This window comes from Centruroides vittatus, unplaced genomic scaffold, assembly GCF_030686945.1.
Source record: "Centruroides vittatus isolate TY-2023 unplaced genomic scaffold, ASM3068694v2 scaffold_946, whole genome shotgun sequence".
Lineage (NCBI taxonomy): Eukaryota > Metazoa > Arthropoda > Arachnida > Scorpiones > Buthidae > Centruroides > Centruroides vittatus.
The window spans coordinates 104,358-122,682 of NW_027122723.1; the positions used below are offsets into that span (position 1 = coordinate 104,358).

The following is an 18,325-nucleotide window of genomic DNA, read 5'->3' on the forward strand; positions in this document are numbered from 1 at the left end:
ATTTATTGATATTTTCTTAGTGGAACCCACAATATTGATGTCAAACTATGTTGAAACTATGGAGTATACAAAATGGGCCAAGATATGCTGGACAAAGTGTAGGGTGTGTGCTGCCAGATTGAGCACAAAGAGGTATGAACAACTTTTCAGTTGCTTGGAGACAAAAGTTGTTTAATTTCCATGCTGAGTTGTTGTGATGGTCTTAGAATATGAAGGAATTGTTGTAACTTGTTAAAGTTTGCTAGGTAGTAATGTAATGGTGTGCCTTACAGGAGTTCTGCTGGAGGTGATCCAATATCCACTTTGATGGCTGAGTGCAAGCCTAGAGAGACAAGCGATAAGGCTGTAGTCCATGTGGTTGACTGCAGCAGGTGTGAGGTTAAAGCTGCTTTCAGAGTGCAATGTTGTCTCTTGATTAGACCACTGACTTAAAGGTAGTAGGCAGTGATATAGCTGATTTGGAAACGTAAATAACTGCTCAGTGATGGTTCAGCTGGCTTTCAAATTGTCTGCTCTGATCAGTTGTGATCTTTGTAGGGATTGCAAAATGGGCAAACCAAATGGAGATCAGTGCTTTCGTGACTGTATTGGCCATTTGATCTGGTAACAGTTGCTTCCATCCATCTTGAGAAGCAGTTGATTGCAGTGAGAAGATACCTGGATCCTTCCGAGTGAGGCAATGATCCAACTATGTTGATGTTGATGTGTTTGAATTGTGGGTTGGGAACTAGGAACTTTGCTAGCAGTGAGCATGTGTGACAGTAGACTTTTGACAGACTATACACATGTGTGACCATGTCTGGCAATTTTTTTAATGCTTGGCCATAAGAATCTCTGCATAATCAATTTAGTGATTGCACAGGCAGCTGGATGTGACAGATTATGAATAGCTGAAAGTACTTCCTGTTGAAAAGATGTAGGAATATAAGGCTGAATGTAGTCTGTGGATATGTCACACAACCAAGGTTTTCGTACACAATCGTTGAACCTTTATCTCTGGTACTGCTTAAATTTCAGAAAATAATTTTCAAAATTTAAGTAGTACCAGAGATAAAGGTTCAACAAGTGTGTATGAGAGTGTTCATAACACCAGTATTCAGGTTAGAAGATATTGTAACCAAGGTTTTGAAGAATTTGAAAGATGCAGCATTACCATCTTGCAATTTGGGATCTATTTAAGTTGTGACAACTCATCATTCTGTTGAGCATCAGCAATGGCATCATAGTTGATGGATGGTGTGCTGATGGTGTCAATGCTTGATAAGGAGTCTGCTATGATGTTGTCACTACCGGATATATGTCTTATTTCAGTTTGGGTGAAGCATCTTCTCGACAACTTTGACAGTTGAACTGTCAAAGTTGTCGAGTAGGTGCTTGAAGGAAGGCATAGGTGAAGGGCTTGTGATCTCTGTGGATAGCAAATTGCCTCCCTTTCAGCAGGCAGTAGGTGTCAAAAATGTTTAATAGCAGGGTAGATGCAAGCAGCTCAGTCATATTTTTTTCATAAATATTAATTTACTTATAATTATTAAATTTAATAAGAGATGGCATCTAATGCCTATCTCTAGTTCAAGATTACTTGGTATTTAATTATCAATAGTAGTGATAAAGTAGCCAAATTTAAATGTAGTAATTGTTTGGTTTCATTAAGAATCTACTCATCAGTAAGAAAAGGTTTCTGGGGCATTTGTAAACTTTTAGTTTTATTAGTAAATTAGGCCACTAAAGACCATTGAAGATCCATTAAAGTCCAAAGAGATAAGAAGCTTATAATTTTGCTATCTTGTTGCTTTTGTAACATATTTTACTATTATATTGATCATTATTATTTTGGGTTTCCCTTCAACAAAACCATTTTAATTGTCAAAACATCACTAACTCAACACTGTATTACAGTAAATAAACACAATCTTCAAACCTGTTACCGGTGTGTTCTCCCACAACAACAAAAAATGAAAAAATAGTTCGTTACTAATGTTTTCGACAGGTTCTTCCTCAGGTAACATCGAATTCCTGAAAGAATGCAGATCGAATAACACAATTTAAGACTCAAACACGTGCCTCTTGATAACATCATCTTGGGCATGCACATGCTCTCTAGTGATTGACGTTATTTATAGACTTTTGTCCATAAGCACCTGCCACGCTACTGATAGAGTTATCTCTTCCTTGTGATTCCTGCAATTACAGTAGAGAGTCGTTAATCCGAACCCCGGTTATCCGAACGATTTTCAGTCGGACTGTGTCATGCTGAATCGAACGTTTTGGATACTAGATTTACTTCTAAAGTATAATTTTCATGTTTTTATATTTTTCAATATATTTATTTTGTTTGTACAAAATGCAGAAATAATTTTTAACGATACGATAGCCTTGATTATTATTATAAAAATTTTCGTTAGGCTTAAAATCGACGAAAATTCAACACGAAGCAACACGCAACGGAGAAAAATTCAACATGAAGCGACACGCAATGGAGAAAAATTTGAACATCAGACAGGTTAATATATTTTTTCGTCCATAATCGGTTATCCGAACAACCCTAGTCCCCAATTGATTTGGATTTACGACTCTCTACTGTATTATTATCACTGAGGCTAGCAATGTAGATAACTCTTGCCTGATTAAAATCCGGCTCTATGTCTGGATTGGAAATGTAAATGGCCAGAGCAGTGGTCATCCTCTCATTCTGTATATCTGCTGAGTGTTCTTTCAATCTAACTCCCAAGGAGTGCTTTGTAGAGCTTATGCAGATTAGGTTTCTGTCGCATCTATGATCCTTAATTGGGATGCTGTATACAGTGGGGAGTCACTGAGGCTAATACCAAACTAGTTAAACGCCTGGAGATGGGTAATATCCTCGTTCATTCACTCAATACACCAAAGCTGCTTGCATTTGCTAAAATCCACAAACCAGGACAACAACTTCGCATAGTTGTCGATAAGGCCAAAGTACCGACACACAAACTGGAGAAGCTCACACACAAGCTACTCTTTCCCCACTTAGAGGGCTATCCTTATGCTCTGAGCAACCCTGTGAACCTCTTAACCCTCCTCAATTTCTTATGGTATTGGATTTTAAGTCCCTATTCCCATCGATTCAACTCCTGCCTGCATTTTGCACCATCAGAGATCTACTATTCAACATCCTAAATGATAACAGCTTAAACCAGCAAGTCCTAGAGATCGCGCATCTTTTATGTTATAATTCATTTTTTCCAATTTAATGGTACAGTATACACGCAATGAAGAGGAGTCCCAATGAGAAGCCCCATCTCGGGACTAATGTGAGATGATGATTAGGCAACTGGAATCCAAGGAATCCTCCCGCACCACCTTTTCAACATCATTTTGTGTAGAAGATACATCGATGACATTATCATCTTATGGAGGGAAATTCCAGACATCTTTGTCGAATCCATTAATGACAACTTGTATGGCTTGACCCTTGAAATAGATCAAATGCACCCCACAGAGGTCCATTTCCTTGATATTAGCATCAAGATTGAGGGGACAGCAATCCATACAGAGGTGTACCGTAAACCCGGATTGAAGTACATGTACATACCTGTGGGCTCGTGTGACTCACTGCAGTATAAAGTCGCAGATTTAATGCCTTAATTAAGAGAGCGCGCACACACTCATCTTACTACAAGCTCTCCAGGCTGAGCTAAGGCATACATGACGCATCGCCGGGGATCATAGATACCACAAACTCGCATGCAGGTTGATCGACAAATTTCACCGATACCAAAATCCTGCCCAAGTCCATTACCAGGGCAAAGGCTGACCCGAGAATGATAAAATAATTTTGGACACATACAACCCATATCTCAAATCACTGTATACCAAGATAGCTGAAAAAAGCCACATTCGCTTACAGAAGATGTGTGTCCATCTTCTGTAACAGAAAGGACCATCCTGACCAAGAAAGACTCCCCGGTGTATACAGCATCCTGATAAAGGATCATAGATGCAACAGAAACCTAGTCTGCATAGGCTCTACAAAGCACTTCTTGGGAGTTAGATTGAAAGAACACTCAGCTGATATACAGAATGAGAGGACGACCACTGCTCTGGCCATTTACACCTCCGATCCAGACATAGAGCCGGATTTTAATTAGGCGAGAGTTATCCACACAACACAACACACACACCACCTCAGGTGGTTAGAAGCCATATGCATCTTCATTGCTAGCCTCAGAGATAATAATAATTGCAGCAATCACAAGGAAGAGATAACTCTATCAGTAGCGTGGCAGGTGCTTATGGACAAAAGTCTATAAATAATGTCAATCACTGGAGAACATGCACATGCCCAAGATGATGTTATCAAGATGCACGTGTTTGAGTTTTAAATTGTGTTATTCGATCTGCATTCTTTCAGGAATTCGATGTTACCTGAGAAAGAACCTGTTAGGTTCGAAAATGTTAGTATCAAAGTATTCTTTCGTTTTTTGTTGTCGTGGGAGAACACACCAGTAACAGGTTTGAAGATTGTGTTTATTTATTTTAATTGTCATAAATGTAGTTGTTTTCATTTAAATATTTGAGTACTTTTAATTGTGAGATTGTCCAGAATTTTCCTATTTTTGACTTAGGTTGACCACATATTCTTTTCTTCTCAATATAGCTCTACTTTTGCTCCTGCCTCTTCCTTTCTTTCTTCTTTTTGATTTTCCTCTCCCTGCTGAGCTGTTTTTTTCTAAGGTTCTTAGAAAAATGGATATCAAAGAGGAAGATTGAAAAAAAGAAAGAAAGGAAGATGCAGGAGCAAAAATAGAGCTTTTTTTTTAATTACTGGCAACAGACTGATTGGTTTGAAGTCCTTAAAAAATATTTTAGATTAAAAATATTTAGTTAATTTGTCATCCATGTTATTAAAACATTAAAAAAAGTTTAAAAAATTTTAAGAACTATTATATTGAGATAAGATAATACTTTTTATTTATTTAAGCATACTTGATACACTCCATGATGCAAAGAGAGAAAAACTCTCATACATACAAAACTTTTGGTATTAACTACAATCAACACAAAATTACAAAATTAGAACAAAATAACAGAATAAAATAACATTAAATTAAATTATGAAGCATCTTTCAGTACAAATAAAAACAACAATATTTCTTACCTATAAGAGAGAAAATATTAGTAACAAAGCCACCAATTGACAGATGCTCCCAAACTTCATCAGCAGTTGAATTGAATGTAAAGCAGAGGAATCACACCCCTTAAGACAAAAGATTAAAATACACTTTTAAAAAACAAAATAGCTTAAATTGAAAAGAGAATCAGAAAGAACTTTAAGAAAATAAACCTGGAGAGAACAGTTCAACCAGAAATTTTTCTCGTAGCAATTTAAAACGCTCGCAATTAGCCAAAATATGCTAAGCATCCAAAATCTCTTCTTCCACACAAAAATTACTCTCTTCTCTGGAATAATTATTCAGACAATAATTAAATATATTCAGGTAAATATTCAGGAATAATTAATACAAGCAAGGAGTAATTCATTGTATTTTCTGAAATACAATGAATTACTCCTTGCCTGTAAAAAAAAAAAAAAAGATAAAACATCTCCTGACTGAAACATCCTGATTATATAATAAATTATTAAAAAAGTAACATTCCAGTTCTTTATATCAACTATTATACATACTTTTACTTATTTTTCTATTAATATCACATAAAAAGTTATCAAAAATGTTAGTAAAGAGGAGAGAGAGAGAGTCTCTCTGCTCTACATTTCCACTTATAAAATTAATACCATGTTCTTTACAAGTACCAATGAAAGAATGAGTCCAGTCTATACAATCCTAAAGTAAAAATTTCAAACTTATCTTACTTAATTGAGAGTCATTAAAGTTAGAAGTCCTAACAAGCCAATTCCCTAATCTTCTAAAAATTAAAAGTTTAATAAGAGTCAAAGAGCATTTCAACATAATTAGGTAGTCTGGTGTACAATGAGGTAAACAAAATATGTTTTTAATAAACTCAATCTGTATTCTATTATCATTTATTAAATGAAAACCACAGATTTCTGTAGTATATAACAAAGAGGGCAAAACCACAGTTTTTAATAAGCATAAGTAATCATTCGAGTTTCACAATCTAGCAGATTTCCCTAATTGAACAATTTTATTCATTAATAATCTAGTATGAATTGTCTTATTAGAGTAATTTATCTGAAATGAACCATTAATCGAAAAAGTGATGCCTAAATATTTGTAATTCTACGTGACATGAATTGAGAATCCTTTAAACCACCATTTATCTGCTTTTGAATTTTTACCTCTTTTTAGATTTATTCAAATTCAATTACAAAACATTTTCATTTAAATAAGTAGTCAACATACTGATCAATCTTTGAAGTCCTACCACAGAATCAGATAAAATTACAATAAGCAAGTATTTTAATTTGAAAACCACCTATTTCTATACTCTTGCATGAGGAGTTAACAACATTAACCTTAACTTGCCAAAATTACTGGTCAGACTGTGAGAAACAGATTTATAATAATAATAGTAATAATACTAATTGCAATTTAAATAATACTATATTTTTGTAGGTGGATCCATTTTTTCATCAAGAGTTTGTATCTTGGCGACAAAATCCATTATTGGATAAAAGCCATCCATTTCTAGCTCGTATTTATCAAGAAGATATTCTTCCCTGTTTACATTTTGCTAATACACAGGTAAATATCAATTTACTCATAAGTTACTTTTCATTATTAAAACACATATCTTAAATGGTATTTTTACAAAAACATTTTCAATTCTTTGTTTCCATTAAAAAATATTGTAAAGAATAGTAACTCTTAATTTGTATTTTTTTTTTTATAGTGTATGTAATTAAAATTTGCCTAAAAATAAATTTTATTAACTATTTAAACTGAACTTTTAAGAGCAAAAGAATATTTTTAACCTGCATTATTAATCTAAAATTTGATTAATAACTAAATATCTAAATGCTAGATTTTTGGACTATAATTATCTATAATTAATTAAATATCTATTAATTATTTTCAGCTTAGTGAAAAAGTTTTAAAGGCAATTGAAGATAATATGATTACGGTTGAATCCGTTACCTGTAAAAGTCCATTTCCAAAGTAATTATTATTTGATATAAATCTTAATGTCGATTTTTATAATTTAAATGTTTATTCGTCTTTTTAACTGAAAAGCAATTACAATTATTTTTATTATAATTTAAGATTTATTTATTTGATAATTTGTGTAATGAATAACTCAATTAAAATTTAATTAAAAGCTGTAATGTGATTTTTAGACTTTCTCACATCCTGTTTTTTGTTTTAATTTAATTTAATTTAATTTATTCAACTGTGGCATAGCCTTTTTCAAGTGTTCAGAGTCAAATCCAAATAAATCATAATAAACATACAAAACATTACATACAAAACTAACATAGCAAACTAACTAGCAAAGCAAGATTATAAAGTATTACATAGTATCTTGTACTATGTAATACTTTATAATCTACTATTGTGCTTAAAAAAGTGCATGAAAATTTCGAGAATTTTCTTCCTTTTCTGACTTTTAAGAGGACTAAAAATTAAAACAACTCTAAAACATTTATAAAAAAATGAAGTAGAATTCTGTCAAAAAGGTAAGAAAACCAAACAAGTACATAGAGAGAAACGCTACATTGTAACGCTAATAATTGTAATATTGATACTAATAATGTAAAAATAGTATATAAAGAAAAAAATTGTATAAAAAGAAAATTTAAAGAACATTTTACAATCGTCACACAAAATAATACTGTCAATTTGAATAATGGTGTGTTGCCAGCGGAATGCTGGGTAAATCTTGTGTGGTACAAAGACTGTAAACAACCAGTAGGAGATGGAAACTGAACTTGATGATTGTGCATCCTTTGTGTGGTTTTGTACTTAAAAAAGCCCTACTGATGAGGCCGATGAAAAGGTGAAATGCATTTAGGGAAACATTGAGTAATTAAAAAAGCATTTTCTCTCTATGTACTTGTTTGGTTTTTTGACATTTTTGAGAGAATTCTACTTCATTTTTTTAATAAATGTTTTAGAGTTGTTTTAATTTTTAGTCCTCTTAAAAGTCAGAAAAGGAAGAAAATTCTCAAAATTTTCGTGCACTTTTTTAAAGTACAATACGCAAGATTTGGAAAGTTTTGATTCTATTGTTTTTTAAATTTCTCTTTATATTACATAGTAATTGTATTAAAGTATTATTTATTTTTATGCACATTTTAGTTGATTAACTACCTATTTAAGTATATTTCCATGGGAGAAATATAACCATAGATATATATTTCAACAATAAATCTTGATAAATTAAGAATTTCAACTGACTAACATTGGTTAACCCTAGATCAATCAAGGAGTGAGTATATTTAATGAACCTGGTTGGTAACTTTATATGCTAGATATGTCAGAAGAGAGAAATTTTCAGAAAAACAGAAATTTAGCAATTCACAACTATGAATAGACAAATTTTTAAGTAAGTCTATATTAAAATTGCCAATTACTAGTAATTTATAATTTCTAAGTTTAGTAATATGGAAATGAACTACAAAGTTAAGTGCATTGAATAATAAACTACGATTTGAGGCTGGAGATCTATAAATTATAACAACCAGAAATTTGTTAACAGTTATTGCTATCATATCTATATATTCCTTAGTAAATGTTAAGTCAGGTATAACTTCATTAGTTAATTATTTGGTTGTATACAAAACGATTCCTGCATGTTGGTTGGGTTGTCTTTCAATTTTTCCATACAAAAGTTTTTTATTTTAAACAGAGGATTGGTTACATTAGTTCATGTTTCACTGAAGGCTAATATGCCTAAGTTACATTCATAGCTAGAGATAATAATATTAATTTTTAAATATTTATTATTTAAGCCTCTTACATTACTGTAGAATAAATATACTCCATTCTTAGCAAAGTCTCTTATCTTACTATGTTTTAATAGATCTTCCATCAAATATGTTTTCAACAAATTCTAGCACAGACACTCATGATACTGTAGAGGTTGCATTTTTCCTAATGTAAATTATATTGTTGTTGGTCAAAGTACTTAAGATCTTCCCATTTCTTTAAAACTCTAATTTTATAGAAAAGATTTCTAAAATATGGTGTAAGGTGATCGTTTATATAAATTCTATATTCTTCATTAATAATATCACATGCATTGGTAGTAATTTTAAGTTTATTTGTTTTAATCTTATTAATAATTTTTTGCTTCAAAGTAGAATTGAAAAATTTTACAATAATTGGCTTAGATTTGTTTATCATGGGATTGATATCACTTGAAGACAATTTAAGTCAATAAACATTTATAATAGATTTGTTGAATGTACTATCCACAAATGTCATCATTTTAAAAGTTATATCTAGTAAATTTTCATTTAATAATGTAGGCAATTCAACAATTTTTAATCTTGAATTATTGACACTTTGCTCTATAAATCTTAATTTTTCTTGTGTTGAGTTTAATTCAGCTTTTATGGTGGAATATTTTTGTTTTAATTCAATACTTTCATTAGAGAGTTAATTTTGGCTTTTCTCTCGAGAGTTAATTTGATCATTTATTTTGTCAAATTTATCTGATAAAAATTAGATTAAATCTTGTATACCTTTGTTTGTTTTATTTATGTTTCCCATAACTGTATAAATTTTTTAATTTCATATAAGAGTTTATCGAACTGGTTTGACTTGCTAATCTTTGGTATCATTAGAGTGAGCAGGGGGTTTTTCTGCATGTTGTTACAATCAATGGATTTTACACAGTTTGGTAGTTTAAAATGAATAGACTCACCTAAATCACATCTTCTTGTCCTTCCACTAGTTCTAAGGTTAGATTTATTTTTTCCTTAGTCATCTTCATTGGTTTACAAGATCCATATTTCCAGCTAATTTTATAAGATTTACTAAATTTATGAAAATTTGTACATCCGAAACCAAAACAATAAAAATGAACATTTTTTAAACACTACAGAGAATAAGTCATTTTCCAAAATTTTAAAATTACAGATAACATAAGAGATTGAACAATGATTAGCCATTGCTACTACACTCCATCAAGCCACCTCCCATTTAATGCTTTTAGTTACTCTATTTTGGTGTCATTTCTTTATTGTTTCTAGTTTTCTGTATACACTTCATTTACTATCTGTATGTTGTATGAGTGTATTATTTAGTTATTCATACCAAAGCAATCTTCCCATTCTTTGTGTTGTCATTTTTCAAATCATCGTCTGCATGTGACAGAGACAGTTGATGCATTGACTTACCACTCTGGGACCTCAAGATCAAAGAAGAGTGAGCAACTCTGGGAATTTTTCATGGGTGATTAGTCCTGGATATTTTTGGACTCCGTCCTTTGTTGCTCAATTGCCATCATTGTGGGCTCAGCAAAATTCACTATGGACATGGCAAAAGTCACTCTCAGCACCCTCAAGGCAGTGAGTCAAAACTGTAAAAGTCATTGGCTGCAAAGACAACGAAAAAAATTAGAAAGTTACCAAAACACTTCAGACAGAGAGAAATTGCATTAAAAGTTAACAAAAATGTTACCATTACAGACTTGAATAAATTAATTATATAATTTATTTTGAAATCTGTAATAAGACAATAAATAAATAACAAACCAGTTAAAATGACTGTTAAGTTCATTTAAGTCGTACTCTTATTATTTTAGATTGAATCTTGTATACCTTTATTTGTTTTATTTATGTTCCCCATAACTGTATGAATTTTTTAATTTCATATAAGTTTGACTTGCTAATCTTTAGTGAGCAGGGGGTTTCTTTTCCAGAAGTTTCTCTCTCCATTTGCTATCAAATAAATGCAATTTTTTATATGATTTTGAGGAATTAACGTGTCATATGGAGTTGGAATATAAAATTGTCCACTGATAAGCTTATACAATGTTTAATAAAATATTTAATAAATGCCTTTTAATAAAATATATTGTAATAATCTATTTGCATGTAATAAAATATTATAACTGACACTTCAGAACTAATTATATAATTGATGCTTTCCTGTCAATTTAGTTTTTCAGGAATTATAGCAAAAATCATAAAAAATGCTCAATAATTGTTACTTGATTTTTTGATATATTTGTAGTGGAAAATAAGATTGATTAATAGGGAATCTAGAAGTTTACTTTTATTTACAAATCCTTGTGAAACATTTGCAGAATAAATACATATTTTATCTCTAACATTATATCATTATTTTTATTGTATGATATGCTATTCTTTGGATCTTATTTGAAAGTTGCCATGGGTTACAAGTTATCCTATACAAAACTTAATATTTTATATTATTATATCGTAATAATTAGTTTCTTTAACTGTTTAAAAACATCAACATTTTAATTTGACTTTAATAATGTCTTTCACTAAGAATTATAATTAAATATTTTCAGAAAATGCTCTCTGTTGGATGCTCCTCGTTTATGTAAATATAGAATGAAACTTGGAGATGGCTCTGAATGGCACTATATCTCACAGTTATGTAGAAATAGGGTAAGTCTATTATTTTGATAAAATTTCTTATCAAATTTTAATATTCTCTATAATAATCTTTACTATATTATTGATTTTCTAAAAATTTAAGAATAAAGATTTAAAATCATATATATATATGTATTTATTAATTGCATTTCTACGTGGGTCTGTGAGATGGCTGTCATAAACAAAATTATTTCTCATATCCTGCTTGGATTGCTGAAGGAATAAGTGTTGAGAAAAAAATCCCCTTTTTACATATGTATGCAATGGAAGGTGAACAGTTGTACTCATTCATGGTATCTAGAGTGTAACTAACTATATTTATGACAAAGAAAATCTTACACTGGACCATGGGACAAAAAAAAACAAAAACAAAAATACACACAGTCCACACTGTACAAGTGGAACAAAAGTATGCAGGGTCGCTTTGCAATCCTGACACTATGAGGGCCATTCTAAAAGTTTCTAGATATGACGACCCTGTTTATCATCACTTACTGTCTGCCCTCATATTGTTTTAAAGTACTCCCCTGATCCTTGATGCACTGTTGCATGTGGGAGAACCAACTCTAGAAGCACTGACACCAATCTTCTGAGATGTCTGCCAAGATGTCTCTGTACACAGCAACTACCTTTTCTGGACTCCCAAAATGACATCCCTTGAGGACTCCTTTGGCTTTGGGAAACAAAAAAGTCACAGGGTTCTAAATTTGGACTATAAGGTAAATGGGTGACCAACTGCACTCCAGAGTTGCTCAAGTAGTCCACTGTTCTCATTGCTGTATGTACTGTATCTTTGTCATGGTGCAATGAGAGTCCACAAAGGCCTGTTATAGGGTGCTGTTTGCAGATTTCTTGAAAGACTTGAGGAAGACAAATGGTGATATACGACTCAGCATTAACTGTCTTCCTGTTCTCAAGGGCTATGGTGGCAATACGACCCTGTCTTCCAAAGAATGTCGCTACCATTTTCTGACCAACGCTTCTTGGACTTTGACAGGTGGTGCTTTGTTGGAGAAGACCCAAATTGTTGGTCTGTCTCTTGCTTTCAAGGTCATACCGCGTAGATGCAGTCTGGTCACCAGTGACAATGTTCCATATGAGTTTTAAGCTTCCCTGTTTAAATTTTTCCAACATATAGTGGTACCATTCCACACAAGTTTCTTTTTGCTATACAGTCAAAAAATGAGGCAGCCATCGAGGCACTATCTTCTTGTCCGACGTGAAGATGATTGTGCAAGATACCATTCACTACCACCGATCTGATACTGAAGGGGTGTTCGATATCCTTATGGGCTTTATGGGGGATCTTCTCTAAGCAGTTTCTCGACACAAACCACATTTTCCAGACTTACTCCAGTTGCTGGTCGACCACTTCTCCTTCAGAAGGCTGTTTCTGCCATATCTAAATTCTTTGAACCACCAGAATACTTGCATTCTTGATGGAGGGGAAATGCTGATTGCAAATGGTGGAAGCACCAAGACTCTGACAAACCAGATTTAGAGTCACACAACATCATTTCTCAGAAATGTTCCTGCATCAGTTCTATTTTCAACATCCAGCTTGGTACTTTCCACGCTTGGGAATTGGGTACTTTCCATACTGTTGAACTTATTCTCAGAAAATGTTTGGCAGTAAAGTATTACAGACAGTTTTTTTTGCATTCAGTGGATTTTGCATATCTGGAAACTTTCAGAGGTGGCCTTCATAGAAACAAAGTAATAACATTTACATCTGTAACAATAAGAAAGAGTGATTCTTATTGGTTATCATTCATCTGCTCAATTTGAGAAAAATCATCAATAAGTTCATTATTTTTATAAAAATTATGCAGAACTAAGACAAACAATATTTTCCTTATTGCATCAAAAAGTGTGGTCAAATTCTGCTGCTGCTCATCAGACAGATCTGCTTTGTGAATGATGAACTTACCAAACTTAGTCATTTTTTAAATTGAAGATATTTTTTGTGCAGTGTAAATTAATTAATTAGTGAATTAAGTACACATGATAAATATTTTGACTCATTTACTTAGTTACTGGATGATTAAGTTCATTGAATCTTTATGTGTAATGCAAAGAGTATGGATTCAGATTCCACATACAAATTTTATTTTATTTTTCTCAAATAAAAACAAAATCTTATTCCTTGATCTAAGTCAATAAATTCTTACAAAAATTAAACAAAAGATAAATAAAGAAAACAATATTTTTAGATGTGCCAAAAGTAAATCGTGGATCCATCTCATCTTTTAATTCTTTCTCTATTCCAGTAATTTTACTGTTTATTTTCTGGAACTAAACTTAAGCCCAAATTACCAAATCACTTTTTAGACTATATTTAAATAAATATCCAAATTTGGTCTAAAGAGGTGGAACATTATGTCTAGGTAATGACAAGTAATGACATTATCTACTGTAGTCATAGCAAACTTCTATCAAATATGACATTTCCATTACAGTGTTAGGTTACTATACGATATAGAAATCAGAAATAATATAAAATAAGTCAACACCTTCCAGACTTATCCCCAGGATCCGATTTGAAAATTAATAAATTTTCACTTCCCTAACCTTTAAGTATATGCAAAAGAATTTATTTCATAAAATATATTTTTATTTAACATTTTATTTTTAACCTTTTCCTTCAAAAAAGTAATTAACATAATTTAATTTGGTCTTTTATTATTTTTAACTTAAAAATACTTAATTTGATCATTTTGAGTGTTCTTGCATTTTATCACAGACTAAGGTTCAATTTTGAAATAGTTGGCCAGGTTTTCTTTTTCTTTTTTCTTGCAAAAATGTAATAGGTTTATTTACTTACATTGGATGATTTGTTTGAAGCTGTAGTTTGCTAATGTTTCCCAACAAATTATACAAAATGGTCCATGTTCATCATTCATTTCTTTACTTGAAAATATGTTGAAGAATTTTTTGGATTATCTGGAATAGATTGGATTTGGATATTTTGAAATGTCTTTTTGGATAATTTAGTTATTTTTTAAACACATTTGTAATAGTAACAATTTATGACTGTATTTTTCTGCTTTATTTCTGTTTTATTGTTTTTTTTTTTTTTTGGTTGGCACAATTTTTCAATTCTGCTGAAGGTTTCTGAATCTATCAATGTGTATTTTGGAATAAAACAATAACATGACTATGTTAATAGTATTTTTGATAAGAAACATTATATATATATGTGTGTGTGTGTGTGTATTATAATATTTTACTTTGTTGTTGGCACTAAGACAACTTTTTAAATCATGGGTTTGGATGGTGAGCGACAGGGCCCGAAATATGTAGGACCTGAAAAGTTTCTGGTTTCTTGTCCCAGATTCAATTCCAGGCCTCCCGTAGTGGTAGGCTGATACCTTAACCAGCTTGGCCATCCGATTGCCTCAAGTTTAATTATTATAGTGCAGCAATACAAACAATACTACATTTACATCAGTTGAACTTACAGGTTTTTATATATTGCATGTAAAAATGTTTTATAATGATGCAAATTAACATTTGAATGAGTTAACAATGCTTTGCGAATACAATGATACATTGATGAATCTAGCCCTAGAATTGTGTATTTCTTCAATATCTGTTTCCATTACTAACTGAAATTTTAGTGATTTTTATTTAGCTTAGTATCATAATTTTTACTTTTCCAGTTCTATTATACATATAGAGGGAAAGTATGATGATTGGTAAAAAAGGACTCTCAGAATGTTACATTTTTGGACTTGGCAACCTCAAAACATTGAGAGATGAAAAAAATGGGAGGTTTGTATGTACGGATGTTTGTGTGTAAGTGGGGCAAGATTTTGTTCATCCTCATTGATGCTAATAATGCCCATGCTTCAGGGCCGGATTTACCAATCAGGGGCCCTGGGCACAAATTCGGTGGGGGTCCCCCCTTTAAGAGTAGGCAAATTTGATAATTTAGAAAATTTACAAAATACTGTACTTTCAATTAGATTTGAACTAGGAAGTTGTAAATTTCATTTAAAAATAAGGTTATTGTAAACATACATATATTTTATTGTGTAAAACTAATTATTTTAATTTAACTGAAAAATACCTATGTGAAATTTTTTCCCGAAATTTTCCATTAAACACAATTTTTTTTAGTTTTGTGGGGGCCCTGGGCACAGGCCCCAAATGCCCTTATGTAAATCCGGCCCTGCCATGCTTTTTGAAAATTTCTGAAGTTTTACAGGGAGGTTTCTGTTTTAGAGGGATTGATGCTATTCAATTTTTGTGGTTTATTACAGGTTGAATGGGTGGGAGATAAAGGGGCATGAGTCCTATCTCGCGTAGGGGTCAGACTTAATGATGATTTTATTCATTATTAGCATTTACAATTTTCTATAAAACCCATCTCTGCCTTCAAAATTAAGCTTTTTGCCATTTTATACGAAAAATATAAAAATGTTTCTTAATTGTAACAGATGGCGCAACACATGCAATTTTAAATCAAGGTCTATAAACATAAGGTCTAGACACGATACTGTGATGCATCAGGGTAGTCACCATTTTGGATCCTTCTGAGGTTATGTCTACAACTGTTTCTAGAGAGAAGCTGGTTGTTTCTTTCGATCTCAATTAGTTGGATTTCCTTGTTATATATATATATATATATAATATAATGGTTTATATTATATATATATATATATAAACCATTAAAATATATATATATATATATATATATATATATATATATATATTTTAATGGTTTGGTATTCAGAACCGAATTTTAAAAATTTGATAGCAAAAGGTATAAGATTGTTTCGTTTTCCATCTGATAGATCCAGGAGAGTGATGATTTAAGAGTTAATATAAGTAATGGTTTATTAATGATTATATACAGAGGAACCAGATTTCTTCAAATTGAATAGTAATAAATTTTCATGGTGAATAATTGAAGAAATGCTGCCTTAAAGATATTTTGTCTCAAAGTGATATTTTATTGTTTGATAATGTATTCAACTTTCTTATCCCATACGAGTACATTAAGAAAAAAACATGTTCTGCTTACATTTAAGAAGCTTTTTTTTAACAAATGTTTTTAGGACATTAAACATTATTTTTTCAGATTTAAAAAAATATTTATCACAGGAACCACATATTAATATCATAAGAAATATTCACTAATTAATTATTATTCAATTACATCTTATTTATATTTAATAAATAATAATAATAATTTAATTATTATTGTGAAGATTTCTGCTGTGTGAGTCTTCTAATATAATACAGTAGAGCGTCGATAAGTGGAACGTCGGTAAGTGGAATGGCCGGAAAGTGGAACGATTTTCAGTCGGACTGTGTCGTGCTGAATCGAATGTTTTTGATACTAAATTTACTTCTAAAGTATAATTTTCATGTTTTTTATATTCTTTAATATATTTATTTTGTTTGTACAAAATGAAGAAATAATTTTTAACGATACGATAGCCCCGATGATTATTATAAAAATTTTCGTTAGGCTTAAAATCGACGAAAATTCAACACGAAGCGACACGCAACGGAGAAAAATTCAACAGGAAGCGACACGCAACGGAGAAAAATTCAACAGGAAGCGACACGCAACGGAGAAAAATTCAACAGGAAGCGATACGCAACGGAGAAAAATTTGAACATCGGACAGGTTAATGTATTTTTTCGTACAAAGTCGGAAACTGGAACAAATCATTAACTGGAAGGACCCCAGTCCCCAATTGGTTCCACTTATCGACGCTCTACTGTAATAAATGCTTTAACAAATAATAACTACAGAAAATTATTTTCCTCTTCTAGTCAATGTTTTCCTTTAGCAGGAACAACAGCCATACAAGATTGCTCGAATATATTCAATAAGAAAAATTCAACTGAAATTTAGTGCATATTTTATAATTATTATTGCTTTTATAAATTCATACTTTGATACAAATATATTGTCTCCTGTTACTGGCACAATAAAAACTTGTTGTGCCAGTAACAGAAGACAATAGCTATTTGCTGCATGTACTGTCATTTAGTGTGAACGTATTGCATTTTCTGAAGTAACAGTTTTAGTGAAATTGGAAAATACAGTATTGGGTTACTAATAGAGATTTCTTTTAAATATTTCGTTGTTAAATGGAGTCAAAAATCCATTATATAAACTGCTTTAATATTTAACACTTATTATAAAATGTTTGAAGTATGCATCATTAAAATGGTTTTAATTAACTCTGTTTAAATTACATTAAAACATGGTTCTCGGATCAATACTAGTCTACAGACATTTGTGGTAAAGTTTTAGTTTTCTGACAGGTTGTATAACAACATTATGTAACTTATTAAACAGATTAAATGTTGTTATATGTTGTTTGTGAACTAAAAACACACTTTAAAATTTAAAATTAAATATAGTAATTGAAATCAAACTTTCAGCCATTTAAATTAATATTTCGTAGTAATTGAGAGAAAAGTAACAGTACAATTTGAATATTCTAATGAATAATTGTTGCTTAATAATCATTTTATTATAAAATAACAGAATAAATAAAATTGAAGTGGATATTTCTATTTTTTGTCTACTGTTTAATAAATTTTTATAAATATATTTATTTAATTCTCTATAAAAATAAATAAATTTAGTTTATATGGACAAGAAAGTTCCTAAATAAAGGAAATTATTCTCTTGCAAACACTTTTGAAGGTTTACTTTACATAATATGTAAAGTTTGTGAGAATGGTTTTCTTTTATCTTAATTTATAAAAATGTTTAATCTGAGCTCCTGTTGGCAGTTTGGGTAATGCAAAAGTGCATGTGAATAT

The 18,325-nt window shown here is 31.2% G+C and overlaps 1 protein-coding gene across 1 annotated transcript in view; it reads left to right on the plus strand.

The window, feature by feature from the left end:
• Positions 1–18,325, plus strand: part of LOC136990596 (guanine nucleotide exchange factor for Rab-3A-like) — a 43,084-nt gene that overhangs the window by 14,386 nt on the left and 10,373 nt on the right. Inside the window, exons 6-8 of the mRNA XM_067288986.1 lie at positions 6,573–6,701; positions 7,036–7,115; positions 11,443–11,542. Coding sequence (XP_067145087.1) covers positions 6,573–6,701; positions 7,036–7,115; positions 11,443–11,542 — 309 coding nt within the window. The remainder of the gene's footprint in view (positions 1–6,572; positions 6,702–7,035; positions 7,116–11,442; positions 11,543–18,325) is intronic.